We start from the raw sequence: 14,798 nt of genomic DNA on the forward strand, positions 1-14,798 counted from the left end.
TACCCTAATCAATAGAAAAATTAACAAGTATTGGGGCAGGGGGGGAGGAAGAGGGAAAAGGGGCCCATATAAAAGAAATACAAAATATCTGAAAGTTCATATTCATATGTAGCTATTGCACCGCTGCCAGGCAGGCTCTGCTACGTCATTAAATCCCTCTGTCCTATTACCGCTTTCATTATTCCAGCTCAGGGAAAGTATTAGTGAAGCAGTGGCACTAATGCAGAGATTTGCATCAGCAGCTGCCAGCCAAAGGGAGGCAAAAAATATAATCCCGAATGTGAAAGGGAAAGCAGCAGCAGCAGCACACAGAGGGGCACTGACCTCCACCAGCTCACACCCCAAACCAACACCCCCGCGCTGGACGCCTTTCCCGAGGGTAAACCTGGGAAGCATCGGATCTTCCCTCTCGCCCCCTGCACAAAGCACTGTCCAGCCACGATGCGCTCAACAACCCCGGCGCTCGCTGTCACTGCCAGAGCCGGGCTGTCTGGCAAGGGAAGGCAGGGACTGCGGGCAAGGGGAAGGGCAGGGGAGAGGGCAGGGGGCGCGGGCAGGGGGCGCGGGCAGCCGCCCGAAGCCCCGCCAAGGCCGGCAGGATGCCCAGGCCGACCGACCCGCTGCCTCCAGCCGCAACAACGCCCGGCGGGGCATCCCGGCCTCGCCTTCTCCGCCCAGGGGCAGCCGGAGGAAGGAAGGGCCTCCCTGCCCAAGCCCAGGCACCCACCTGTGCCTTGGGCCGGCTCCCGCACGCTCCGCTCACCGCCGCCTCTGTGGCCGCCGCGGCCGCGGGGACGCGCCGGGCCCGGCGGTGCCGCCCCGGAGGAGGGGCCGCGGTGCCGGGGCGGGGGCGGAGCGCGGGCCCGGCCGAGCCGGAGCTGCCGCAGCAGCCGCGCCATCGCGGGGGGCGGTGCGGTGGGGTGGGGTGATGTGATCCCCGGGTTTGTGATGGGAGAAGCGGGCAGCGGAAGAGGGAATCGGTCAGCCCAGCCTGACCCGTGACAGGCGCCGGGGCAAGTTTGAGCTGCCAAAGCCCAGCCATCGGGAGTACGTCTTTAAGCCTCGTGCGCTTTATCGCTGTAAGTAAATGCGATTAAATAAAGTTTTGCCACCAGATAGTGGTTCCCTTCCATTTAAACCGTATCGTAACCTCCTTTTACACTGAGAGCAGCCTTACACATCTAAATAGGGAAGTGGGTGTCCGTGTTAAAAATGACCCGATGAAGGAATCTTCCAGGCTCTTTGAAGTCTGTTTACAGAAGGCAGGAGAGGGTGGTGCTATGTGCAAAACAAATGAGAAGTAAACTGAGTAACACACAAAAAAGAGAACAAAGAAAAAAATACATATATATATATATATATATATATAAAGGGAACAAAATTCATTAGTTGAAGCACCCTGCTAATTTTAGGCCTGAAAACAAGTTTTTGAGAATGGGATTTCATGGACCTGCATATTCTAGTCCCCAAAATGTGCATGCAGCTGAAGCCTGGGAAGAGTTCCCTGTCAAGTAATTAACGCTTAAGCCTTCCATTTTCTGTTAACTTTCCAGTTACACTGTAAAACAATCCCAGTGTACATCACCCAGTCATAATCCTTCAGACTTATTTTCTGTGACACATCTTCCTGCTGTAGCTCTATTAGCTCTGTGTCTATGTTGGCCAGTCTTTGTACAGTTCACAGCCACGATGGAGTTGCTGGGTGATGGGGCCTGGTGCACCCTCACAGACTCCAATCCCTGCCTCTTGTTCTCCTCCATTCCGACTTGCACAGCTACCCTAATGAGTTTACTTCAGTTTTGGAACACAAAAGTCAGTGAAGATGGTTTCTGCCTGGACACAAGGGTCTATGCTTAATCTCAAAGAGAAAATAATACACAACTGAGCCCAGAAATACCTGCAGTTTCATTACCCAGGCATATCATATCTAATCCCTTGTCAGTGGGCAGTCAGTAGACAATGAGGAATGCTGGTAAATAATCCCATCCCTGATATTAATACAAGGAGCTCTGTCTGTGTTGGCTGTGGATCCTGACCAGTGCCCACCACTTTTGCATGGACTATGATCCCATATTGTATTCTCTCTGAGAGGATGGTAACCTCCAGCCATCACCATCCATGTTAGGTGGGAGGACTGCTCTAATATATTGGTCTAATATGGTCTTTCACTACTGTACTAAAATCAAAATGTGATCATAACACACTGAATCAAAACCACTGTCTTTCCACAGTCTCAATAACACCCACCCTTCTTGCTTCTTTCAGAAATCCAGAAGTTACAGCCTCAGTTATGGAAGTTCTATATTGTGTTTATAGCTACTTATCATGTCCAACCATATGCTGCTTGATGTAAAATAACCCACAGAATAATACTCTACATTTTTTATGGTTACACATGCAAGGTCATGGAAATACAGCCATGATACACACAAGAAGCTGTGGGAAGTGCCAAATGCTTGCAGAGCAACACTGAGCTTCAGTTAACAACAGGAGACTATTTTCATCCTTCTGTGCTTTTTTACTCTGTTCTTATTGATGGTGTGACCAGTGTGCAGAGCAGTGTTTCTCAGATTACTTCCCTGGAACAATCTCTGCCAAATGATTCTGAAGTCTTTACTTGTGCTGCACTTTAGCTCATAACTGTTCTCCACAGTTACATCTATCTGGAGTACCAAGCACTAATACATAACCTTTGATATTGTCCAAGCCTTAGCATGGTCATTGCTGTGATTTTGACTCAGCCCAATACAGAGTTTGGAGGACAGTATTGTCAGGGGTGGTTCCTAAAAAATATTCTGGAGTTACCCAGAGACTAGTTGGCAGAGGGAGTATGGTCAGGAGGCCTGCTCTGCCCTTGCAAGAGGAAAGTCCCTGGTGGTATCATTTCCAAAACACACTCAGGAATGATAAAGTTCTGAACTATTACTGTTTTCTTCCTGTAATGCTTCCCACTTGACAGTTTCTTTCTGGAGGCATTGTGTTAGTCAAAACATATTTGTATCTCAGGGTCTGATCTAAAACAGTCCACAAAATTTTGAAGGACATGCTCATGTAAGTTTTTCTTTCCATTCCTTTGGTGGTCAAGTTATATGCATTCATTATTACCTAATTCTTGATTCCTGTCCCAAAGAGCTTATAGGTTATGTATTTACTCTGTGTTTGTACAGTTCTGGCACAGTGGAGTTCTAGCCTATGATGTGGGCACATAGTTACTATGAAAATAGAAGTAAGAAGAAAGTTGAGCTGTGTAGTCTTCTGTAAATTAATAAACCTCAATTTATAAAAAAATCTACAAGCACAGAAGATTTTAATAATACTCAAGAACAGATTCCTAGAGAACACTGCATAAGTTCATGCAAGGGAAAAAAGGCCTTCCATTCTTACTTGGGACACTAGATTTTTCTACCAAGTATGTTGCCAGAGAGCAAAATAACCACTCAAACCATTGTGCATTAGCAGTAACGTCTGGCTTTTCCCCCACTAAAATCAGAGTTGATGTTCAGGCACACAGTACCTGGGTCATGAATGACTGCAATTGTTAATGCATGCCCACTGTGCTGGTAAAAATTATTCAGTAAATAAAAACTTGAACTTTTAGCTTTTAATTTATAATGAACTCATAAGCAAACATAGCTCTGGGGTCTGGTGCTGACATTCTTTGTATTAGCAATAAACTCAGAGTAGCTCAGGCATTGTAAATTAATAGTTGATGTAGTTTTATTCCAGTGTAAACATAAAAAAGCAGTTTGACTCTGACTATGTAATTATCTAATTAAATGTCCCACAATCCTAACCAAGGGATTGTTCTCCTAACATAAGTAGATATTTTTATACAGTACCTACAGTTAGCTGTGATAATTTATTGAATTCTCTATCTGGTTCACTTTTTTCCCCCTTCATTTTTCTTTTCCTTTCAAATCCAATTATCTCGTACTTCATTAAATACTGACATTTTATCTACCTCTTAGCACTTGATTGATTTGAGAATTTTTTTTTAAAAGTATAATTAGGTGTTATTTAGTTGCAGATATTTCTAAAACATTTGGCCCCTCCTTGAATTTAACTTGCTGCCAGTTTTGACTGTCCTGCTGGTTTTGCTTTGTCTCTATTCCTGGGATCGTCTCTTCCAACTGTTTCAGTATCAGATGCTTGAATATCTTTCTTCTTTGACCTCTGTGTTAAGAGATGAGATGATAACATCATCCTCAGGACGACTGTGATGTCACCAGAAGTAGTATAAAGTGTAAGCCAATAATGAGGCAGGGGAGTGACCGGTGAAAAGCAAAACTGAGAGGCTTATTATGTCAAATGGTCAAATGTGGGATTGTAATTTTCCAGGAACTGTTGCAGGTGGAATTAGAGGCAGGGCAGAAGGCACTGGTTATGTGCCAAAATGCTCATCTGTAATGATAAGAGCTCTCATGCCGTCAGGGTGTGCATTGCATAACTGAACTTGATTTTGAAACAAGTTTTTTGGACTTGGTTTTATGACAGATACACCCTTTCCTCCCCCTCACTGAAAATACAGCCCAAAAAAAGGATCTGTAGGAAATGAACCACCAGACAAGTTTTGGGATTTTTTTTCCTTCTCGGAATATAACAAGTCATGATGATGAAAGTTCTCAAAAGAGCCTTTCTTTTTCCTCTAGATCCATATCCAGCCATGCAAAACCATGAAAACATCAATGCTTCCTTTATGTCCTAGCAGCTCTTTCCCCAGTCAAAACTCATTTCTCTGCTACAAAATACTTGGCTCCTGAGAAACAGAGGCTTCTATTGATTGACTTCTATGACCCAAACATCATCAAAGCAAAAGAGTGTACGAATATTTAAATTAGGCACAAGAGAGGTTAAATTTATCAACCTTTCTGGACGTACACTTGTACCAGTCCAATCTCATCAGAAAGTAATTTAGCTCCAAATCTGTAAATAGCCATGGATAATCTCTCTAAATATAATCTTAAAAAACTTAGAAAAACTTGAGACCTGATAAAGCAAAGCAATCATGGTGTATGAGATTAAGGATATAACAGTGAAATCATCAACATGTTCTTTCTTCAGCCAAAGACCACAATTCCTGCATATGCTTGTTCAAACACAGACCTGTAGTCTGCTCAAGCAAAATACTGTTGTCTAAGTGCACACGTGTACAAGAAATAAGAGATCATGCTCAACTCCTTGGAAATCCCCTCCATCCTATTGTGGACAGAAATGCTTTCCAGCCCCAAAGCTAGATTTTCATCAGTCCAGTATATCAATGCATGACCAGCAAAGATTTTGCCCAGAATACTGTTTTCAAAGCACAGCAAATCAAAATCATCGGTATTATTTGTTTAGAACAAAACAGTACAAAACATACTTTGAGAACTTCAAACAAAGCTGGTCTGCTTCCCAGGGTATAATCTTTTCTTTACTTTTCCTGCAACTCTTGCAAACTACAACAGCAATCCTAATCCTGAAGAGGAAAAAGAAATTTGGAAACCATCTGCTTCTGTTGAGAGGTTTATTGCTTTTCTCTCAGGCTCGTGTCTGCAATTTCTACATCAGACTGCCTACCAATATGAAATTATCCTTGCAAACGTTTCTGAAAGTTATTGCTCAGAAACTGGAGAGCAGCACACCTTGATTAGTTCACTATGTTGTTACCTCCTTACTCTGCAAACTGTAGCTGGAAAAGATGTAACAGCTACAGCCATGATAATGAGAAGATAAATAGATATTTTATGTAAAGTTTTTTGTTCTGATGGACTAAGCATTAAGTGCTAATATAGCTCAACTTGAAGTTCATTCTATAACTCCACTGAGGGAGTGGAGTATCTAAAATGAGTTTTACAATAAAGGTAGCAATATTTGGTGCTTCTTGCTGTGACAGAAAAATTCTTCACTTCTGTGCAGACCAGGGTATAGAAGGGGTTGTGCTGTGTGGCTCCTGATGAATGAAGGGGCACTCTGTCTCTGGCTTGTGGTTACAAGAAGCAGGTTGGCTTGGCTTTGAAGTTAAATAATTCTGTGCTACCTCAGGTACTGTCGTTAGTTCTGGCTGTCATATAAACTGGATGAAAAGAGTTTAATCTCCCCTCAAGAAAGAGGCAGATGGAGGATTGTGAGCAGGCTGCCAGGAAGAGAGGCAGACCCTAGAGCTGACGGGGAAGGTCTCTGCAGGCATTGCCTGGAAGTTCCCCTCTTCAGCCCTGTCTTGTGACAGATGCTGAAATAAAGTGAGATAATGCGACCCATTACTACTTTTCTTTCCTCCCCCCCTCACTTATACTCAGTTTTCCTGAATATTTGAAGTGGCAGAATGTAACCACGTTACAGCATTTTTTTTTTCAAATGGCTGTGTGTAACACTTAAAAGGGTAATTTTCCCAATTCACCCTGTGCAGCAGGTGCAGGTCCTGTGCCTCTGCTTGAAGGGCCTCTGCTTTCCCCCCACCGGACTATCTGTAATAGCAAGGCAGGCACAAGGGTGCAGGTCTGTTCATGAACTCCTGCCCTAAGGCATTTCCACACTGTCTGTTCATTCCTTCTTGTGTGTCAAGCTGTGAGGACACCTTAATCTGGCAGCACAGATTTCAGATCTCTGTGATCCTTAACCTCTAGACTCAGTACCGGGTGATTCAGGGGGAGAGGTGAGATACTGTTTCGGGATAATCTGTTTTAGAAGCACTTTCCTTGTAATTCCATTATTGAGGATTTTAGTGATTGCAGTTTATGCCAAGGACTGTGCTTGTTCTGCATTTAATGTACAATCATCCTTTGAATGCAAAATTTGAGCTATATGGAACAATGACAGTGTTTAAAAGTATATTTTGCTCAAGCAAATAATCTTTTCAGTCTTACTTGCCGTCAAAGCTGAATTAATCTTATTGTTATGGGCTGGTTTGTTCTTAAAAATATATTGTTATATATACAGTTAATACTCAAGATTGTGTGAAAATCCTGAGGCACACAATTAAATCCTGCACATGCAGTCACAGGACAATAAATTCTCTTTAATTATTTGCATCAAGCCTGGGCAAATAATCAGTAAATAAGGTTGTTAAGTGCAGTCTTTCTCTTATCTAAGCAATTCATTCTCCTGGTCAGGTGTATTAAAGCAGGAACATTGTCATTTATTTCCATTTTGTACCTGCTATTATTCATTACATCTTCTTTAAGGACATGCATATCTATGTGATATTATCTGAGGATTGGGCTTGTTATGATGTCTACATCTGGAGTACTAAGATAGTTAATAGATTTGATTGACTTTGCAAAATAATGAAAATGGTGCTTTATTTTATGTCAGTTTCATATTCAAGTTTCTATGTGTGGGAGAAGCGTCCCTGGTAACTCAGTAGTAAATCCTTCCCTGAAAACGTGGTCAGTGTCAAAATGAGTGTGGTCTCTCCAGAAGTTTTATAGCACTATAATCCCTGAACATAGGAAGGAATGTTATTTCAGAACTGAAATTAAGCAGAATTTCATCTCCATCAGTCTAAAAATAATTATTTGGAAAACTAAATTTAGGTTTGCTGTGACAAAGGATATTCAGATGATGGAGAAACTACAGTCTGTTATTTGAAAGGAGGTATTTCTCTTTTTTTTTCCGATTTTTGCTGTTTTGATGAAAGCTGTGCAAAAATTAGAATTTTACTCTAATAAAAATTTCAGTATAAAAGAGTCTTGAAGTCTAAAATGCACAAAAGTTTTTGCAAGTGAAACATCTGTCTTAAAATGGTCAAAAATTATGATATATTGGAATGACTCTCAGGAGGCAATGATCCATTATAAGAAAATGTAATTCAGTGTTGAACTGAGAAAGTTGAAACAATTTTAGTTAGTCTAGTATTAAGATATTGTAAATTAATGTATTACCAACCCCGCCTGCTCTACATTTAACTCTCTATATCCTGCCCTTGCATAAATGCCAGTGAGGGTCAATTCTTCTCCATGTATTCCTGTTCACAGTTTGAAAAGAGCTTACAAGCACTTGCACATACATACAAGAATTCTTTTTAAACATTCTGTTTCAGAGTTATTTCAATAAAATAGCTGCATTCAAGAATTAGCACACTGTGAAAATTATTCATCCTTGTTCCATAAATGAGGCAGAGGTTTGTCTTAAAACAAGCATTTTCTGTAAATCTATGGAAATCATTTACTTTGGTGAAATTAGTGAAATCCATTTCATTAGGTCCAGCATGTCCTGGGACAGAAAGCTCTTGTCCTGGCAGCCTGTATGCTTTCCATATTCCGTTATGCAAATATGAGAATTCATCAGAGACTTTGCCTCATTCCTTTACCCTCATTCCAGTTGATTGTACAGTTTATCTACTTCAGACAAATCTATGCACAGTCTCCCAAAACTAGCAGCTTCTGCCCACAAAAGCAACATAAGCTTGTTTTACTATTACTTGCACATCAGTGACATTGTGTTCAGTGTGTCAGGCACAAAGAGAATTCCCATCCCAGTGAGTTTAGAGCCTGAAAGTATCAGGCCTGATATTCAGTTTACACAAAACAATATAATCCCGTTCAAGCCAGTGAACTCTGTATTACATAAGCAAAGGGCCTTGCTCATTGTTTCAAACAGATGAAGATTTATTTTTTTTTTTAATAGCAAGACTAGGAACAAACTAGGCAAGCAGTGTTTTTATCAAGCTCTGCCATAGTACAAGAAGAGACAAAGGACTGGTCAGAAAATAATTCTATTTCATAGAATAAAAAACAAAGTCATACCCACAGGTAGTTCAGAGTCATGTCAAGGTACATGTCTGCTTCTGATCTGAACTCTTCAGACACTGTTTTCCCCATTCCCACCCCCACACTGCAATTTGTGCACAAACAGAAAGGCTTCCCTGTGCAGTCATCCCAGTGATATCAGATGTCCCTCCCCTGCAGCCCTAGGTGACATCCCAGCTCATTCACGCTGCATGTTTTTCATGTTGCTTGCATGGGGTTGGGATCATACTTATTGCTCATCTGCTTTGTCCAGGTCAGATGTAATTTGTTCTGTGCAATTCTGCTTCCCCTGGCAGATTAAATCTGATGTGGGTTTCTCACTTTCTGTTTCATACTGCTATCTTCTCTGAGCAGACATAGGCCCAACTTAGTGCAAATATATCTTTTGTCTGCAATACCCATGAGATTTCTTTTATTATTAGTGGTTTGCTAATTTCCCATGATCTTCTTTCTGTGCAGCACATTTTAAATATGGCACATCCACATTACAAATTTCTTCCTCCTCCTCTTCTTCATGTATTTCTGTACTAGATTATGAGACATTTAGGGCAAACAACATAGTATTGATACATAAAGAAGAATACAAAATTTTTCCCAAATAAAACATAACATGCTTCTTCTTAAAGTATAGCCTTACTGGAAGAATGCATTATCCTCAGTTCTTTCAAAGTTACAGTACAAGTTCACATGGCATGTTTTGGTTAGCCGGGAGATGTTCTTGTAAAGTTCAGAATCTCACCCGAATGCAGATCTGAATGTTCCCAAAGTTCGGAATGAAAAGATCACATCTGTAATATTGCCTTACATATGTTTAATTTTCAGATTTTATGCTGTCCTTTGTTAATTGGAGTTCCTTCCCTGTTCATTTTACTGGCATTTTGAATTTCAAGGTACCTTTCTGTCTGCAAAGCTCAGCTACAGTATTGGATGTCCAAACCCAAACCCTGACAACAGCAACCAACCTCGTCCTCATTTCAGACTGCCTGTTTGGCTTTTGTACCTGTCCAATTTACGTGACATTGCTAATATCAAAGTCTTCATGAAGGTTAGATCTTCAATTTGTAGAAGCTGACATACCTTCCTACATCTGCCACACCCAAACCAAGAAGCTGCCAGGTTCTACCAACCAGCCACCACACACCGAGGAGCTACATGTGACACCCCACAGGCTCTTGGATCAGGAAGGTTCTTCTGTAAGTCATAGAATATATCCTACACTGCACTGTGTAGGCTGTCTGGAAACACCAGAGTGGGATTTACATGAGATAGCACTATAGCTATGCTAAGATTATACTCCACCCAGACTAATACATCTCCTGTGAAACCTACACAGAGCTGTGTGGTGACTCCAGTAGCTCAGCTCAGTGGATATGATTGCATTGCTCTGCTTGATGCTGGGTAGAAATGCCATGGTCTTGCATATGATTTCAAACACGTCAGCATTTAAATACTCTGCTCCACCATCACTGTAAGAGTAGGTCACTGAGAAATACAAACCAGAGTCACTTCGAAAATCATCAGGCTGATCCCCAGATCTGCCTCTTTTCCCTCCTCCACTAATCATTCAGCAGTGGCGGATCTATCACTGGGGTGGAAAGTGCCATTCCCCCTCTCTCATTTCCAGGACAGCAGCAGCAGGGATGTCTGGGCATGTTTTCCCTGGCTTGGGACATGTTTTGCATCTCACATTTGCCACAAGTTTGCTCATTCTGTGCTTATTGCCCAGGCCAGGTGCCAACTTTCCAAACTTTTGTGCTGTTTCCATCCTTATCCTGATGGTACCAGCCACGTGTGAGGGCCACCGGAGCCACCCAAACTTTCCAAACAAGAATAGTAATACCATGGGGGACATATAGTAACACAGTGTCCAAAGGGTGATACTTGAACAAGCTGGGTACCAGAAAGTGGGAAGAGTTAACCACTGCCTGATCCTGCTTTAGCAAAGACTCACTGGGCTTCAAGCTAGGCCTGCTTTATGGCACTGAGTTGAAAATGCAAATGAACAATTAAATTCCTACATTTAGATTGCGAGTCCAGACATTTCGAATCCAACCGGGATCTTTCATCAACGGAATCTGAAAAAAAAAAAAAAAACCCAAACAAAAAATAATGAGAAATAATGCAGTTAATTAACTATACAGAGAAGTTTATGTATATGAGCCTCAGTCATGGTCCTTGAAATGCAGCTGCTCTTAATGAATACCTCTCCTGTGATTCTTTTGTAAGCCACATTGCCCTTGTGTCATCCTCACTCTTTATCTGAACTGAGAAATGTTCTCAGTTCTCTCTTTCTGCCTCAGTTTTTAGGGGTTTTGCAGAAGGATTTAGTCCTCTGCTGGTAAGATCTGTGTCATCAGCTGGAGAGAGCTTGGAAGGAGAGGATCCCTGCAAGCTCTGAAGAAGCAGGGACCACAACAGTCTCTGTTTATCCTTTTGGAGTATGGGGATGGCCAATACAAAGGGCAGAGGTAGAGCTGTAATTCCACCCCACTGCCTAGGAAAAAAGTCTTTTCATAATGCAGCGTTCTTAGACCTGTTCATGGCACAGGAAAACCTCTAATATCAAGTAAGATAGGAAAAGAAGTTCTGTAGGACAAGAAGAACACACTTCACCCCATTTGAAGCAACCTGGGGCTCAGGAGCCTCATAGCAGAGCCATGAGTTTATTCCATGAGCAATGCCCTGCTGACAGACAGCACAAGAGCCTCAGCAGAGTGGCTGTACCTCCACAGACAGAGCCCCACAGCTGAGGTGGCACACAATTACTGTGACAACCTCTTTTTGAATGCACAGAAGTAGGAGTGAATGATGATTTCATTTTTAAAGAAGCTACAGTTGCAAGACACACTGAAATAAATTAATGTCCACTAAATAGAGTAAGCTTCCAGTGTTGTTGGAGATGAAGGGCTACATGTTTAAAATAAAAGGAAAAGTTATTGAAGATAAATTCTGTACTGCATTTTATACTACTTTTTATTTCATAGTGAAATTTCATACTGAAAGAACTAATTCTACAGGATCAATAAATATGATGATGATATGAAAAAATTTGAAAGATTTCCCTTTCTTGTCTTGAAGAATTAACTTCCAAATGTGACCAGGTTTGCTGGTGGTGTGTTCTGAAAATACTCATATTTCCTCATATTCAAATATCAAAATTTTTCAAACACAAATGCTCACCAGAAAAAACCCAACCCATTCTCCTCTCTATCATTCCCAAGTTATATGAAACCTAGAATACTCCATGGAATTTTACTGAGTAAATAGAAAAGGCATGAAATTATTCTTTTTCTGAACTTTCTTTTATTTGAATTAAGACAATGAAACAATTACAAATAAGGAGCAATCAGAAACCGAAAAACAAGCATTACAGAAATAAATTCACCCAGTTCTAGTAGATGCAGTTCTTAAGGGTTCCTTTACTGTTCATTACACTCACACACTCTGGTATATGTATAATTAAAATAACATTTTGGGGGGGATGTGATAAATGAGTTTGGGGTGGCACCATCAGAAGACATAGAGGTTTGGCACACAGCCCTTCTCCATTCACCATAATATCTTGCACTTGAACATTACACTAGGGATTGCACAACACTATTCAAACAGAATTTACTGAGTCTCTCAACAATCTTATGGACCAGGAGGTATTATAAATTCCATTTTTCAGATAAGGAAACTGAGACACACCCTGATTAAATTACTTATCTGCATTACAAAGGAATTCTAGCATCTGAATTAGAAATAGATCTTTATATGTAGCCCATTGTTTTAACAAGCGATCTATCCTTTCTATTCTCGGAAGCAGAATAAAAATACTGGCATTATTGCATCAATAATTAAATGAACAGAAACACGCTTACAGGCTAAATTATACGTTTGTGGTAGTTTGGCCTAGGCCTTCCTTGGTGACCAGTTTGTAACCAAGGAAGGGCCCAGATTTACCCAATATTCCCTACAATTTTTACGTAAGCTGGGCTATAAGAAGAAAGGAGGAGAGGCCTTCGCTCTCTTTCCTTCCGGCGGCTTGGAGGTGCAGGTTCCCTGCTGTTGAGTCTGTCGTGTTGGGGAGTGAGGCCTGGTTAGGCCTTGTTGACCTTGGGAGACGGAGGTTGCCGGCGATCGTTCCAGAGTGACTTTCTGTTGTCCCAAGGAGAGTAGTAAGATAGTCTTTTGCTAATATCTTTTAGTTGCTAGATCTCGGGCTACTGATTGGGATATATATATATATATTTTATTTTGATTTTGTTCCTTTTCCCTTCCCCCTTTCCTTTCCCTTGTGAAATTGTATATATATTTCAATTGTATATAACTGTAATATAAGTGTAAATATATTTATATATATTGCTTTAGCTGTCTCTCTCTTGTTTTGGTTTTCTTGGTTGTTTTTTCCCTCTTCTCCCTGAGGTTTGGGGGGGGGGGAGGAGGACGACTTCTTGTGGTAAGGTTTGGAGACTTGGCAGGGAACCAGTTTCAAACCATATCAACATTAAAATACACATGCATATTGTATGCAAATGTTGAATTCAATATAATTACCATTTCATGTTGCGTGTGCCTGTTTGTGTCTCAGAGGTGTCATAGAATGGTTGGGTTGGAAAGGACCTTAAAGATAATCTAGTTCCAACTCCCCTGCTATGGGGAGTATAAGCTTTATGAGACCAGCTTGCTCAAAGCCCCATCCAACCTGGCCTTGAACCACTTCCAGGGATGGGGCATCCACAACTTCTCTAGACAGCCTGTGCCAGTGTCTCATCACCATCATAGTAAAATACTTCTTTCTGATATCTAATATAAATCTACCCTCTTTCAGTTTAAAGCATTCCACCTTGTCCTGTCATTACATGCCCTTATAAAAAGTCCCTCTCCACGTCCCTTGTTGCCCATTTAGTTACTGGAAGGTGCCCTAAGATCTCCCCCTGGGGTCTCAGCTTCTCTAGGCTGAACAACTCCAACTCTCTCACCCTGTCTTTATAGGACAGGTATTCCAGCCCTCTGATTATTTTTGTGTCCCTCCTCTGGACCTGCTGTAACAGGTTGTCTTGGTTTCTCTTTGGTGTTGAGGTAATTTGTGGGTAGGTGGGGGAAGCTTGGAGATTGGATTTTTGTGGAATGAAACCTCCACACAGGTCCACACCTTTCCTGTGCTGAGGACCCCAGAGATAGAAGCCACACTCCAGGTGGGGTCTCACCAGGGCAGAGTAGAAGGACAGAAACACCTTCCTCGACCTGCTGGCCATGCTGCTTTGGCTACAGTCTAGGATACAGTTGGCCTCCTGAGCTAAGTGCACTCATTCTTTCCTTTTCTTTCTTTCTTAAAAACAAAGTTCCCTGATCCAAAAAATAAATCTACGAATCATAATAATAGGAACCGCCACAGGAAAACAGTATGTTTCATCAGCAGAAAAGTCAACAGTGTGTTGCAACAGAGTTGGTAATTGTACGAAAGTGCCTGTGCATTCAGTTCGTCTGAAAAACAGTGATCAGGGACAGGCCTGTAAAACATTCTTTGTGTACTGGTGCAACAACCACGCGACTCTCCAGGAACCCTGCCAGCAGTTTGAAAGTACAGTTAACATTGCAGTTTAGTATTTGATCTTTAGAGTTTTCTAATTGCTGCTCCTGCCCGCTTTTGAAAAACAACCCTAAGGAGCTTTCATTCAGTCCTGTAATTAATGGAAAAATTTAGTATTTATTGAATGATATTTTGTCCATTTTCAGAGTGACTGTTGTAAATCGACTGTCTGCTTTTCCTACTTAGTAGGCTTAGAAATGCAAAGTGACAGGAGCAAAAATTATTTTAAAGTGGACAGAATGCATTAAATCTTTTCTTCAGTTGTGCCAGCCTCTGTAGGCACCCTGCTGACCTTAGAGAACAAGCTAATGTGGGGAAAAGATGACCTCGCACTTGAGTTAGTGAAATAGGACACAAGTGCTATTCCTGTACAAGACAATCAGAGTCAAGGCACAGGCGGAGTCACTGGGACGCTCTGGCCTGTGCCCTGTTGCTGGAAGAACAGCACTTGGCACGGGTGCCACGGCCAGCTGGCAGCTCCCAGTTTGGGAATGAGC

The 14,798-nt window shown here is 41.6% G+C and overlaps 1 protein-coding gene across 6 annotated transcripts in view; it reads right to left on the reverse strand.

Annotated features, from left to right (window-relative positions):
* LPIN1 (lipin 1) overlaps positions 1 to 14,798 on the reverse strand; it is an 80,540-nt gene that overhangs the window by 47,342 nt on the left and 18,400 nt on the right. For 5 of the 6 annotated variants that reach the window (XM_017818091.1, XM_017818090.1, XM_017818093.1 and 2 more), the window contains exon 2: positions 10,745 to 10,801. In XM_017818091.1, the coding sequence (XP_017673580.1) occupies positions 10,745 to 10,792 (48 nt within the window). In that variant the 5' untranslated portion in view covers positions 10,793 to 10,801. Of the gene's footprint in view, positions 1 to 727; positions 796 to 10,744; positions 10,802 to 14,798 lie in introns of those variants that run through there. The other variant, XM_017818094.1, reaches the window with a different exon arrangement.

Source organism: Lepidothrix coronata, unplaced genomic scaffold (genome assembly GCF_001604755.1).
Source record: "Lepidothrix coronata isolate B3197 unplaced genomic scaffold, Lepidothrix_coronata-1.0 Scaffold65, whole genome shotgun sequence".
In the NCBI taxonomy this organism is placed as follows: Eukaryota; Metazoa; Chordata; class Aves; order Passeriformes; family Pipridae; genus Lepidothrix; species Lepidothrix coronata.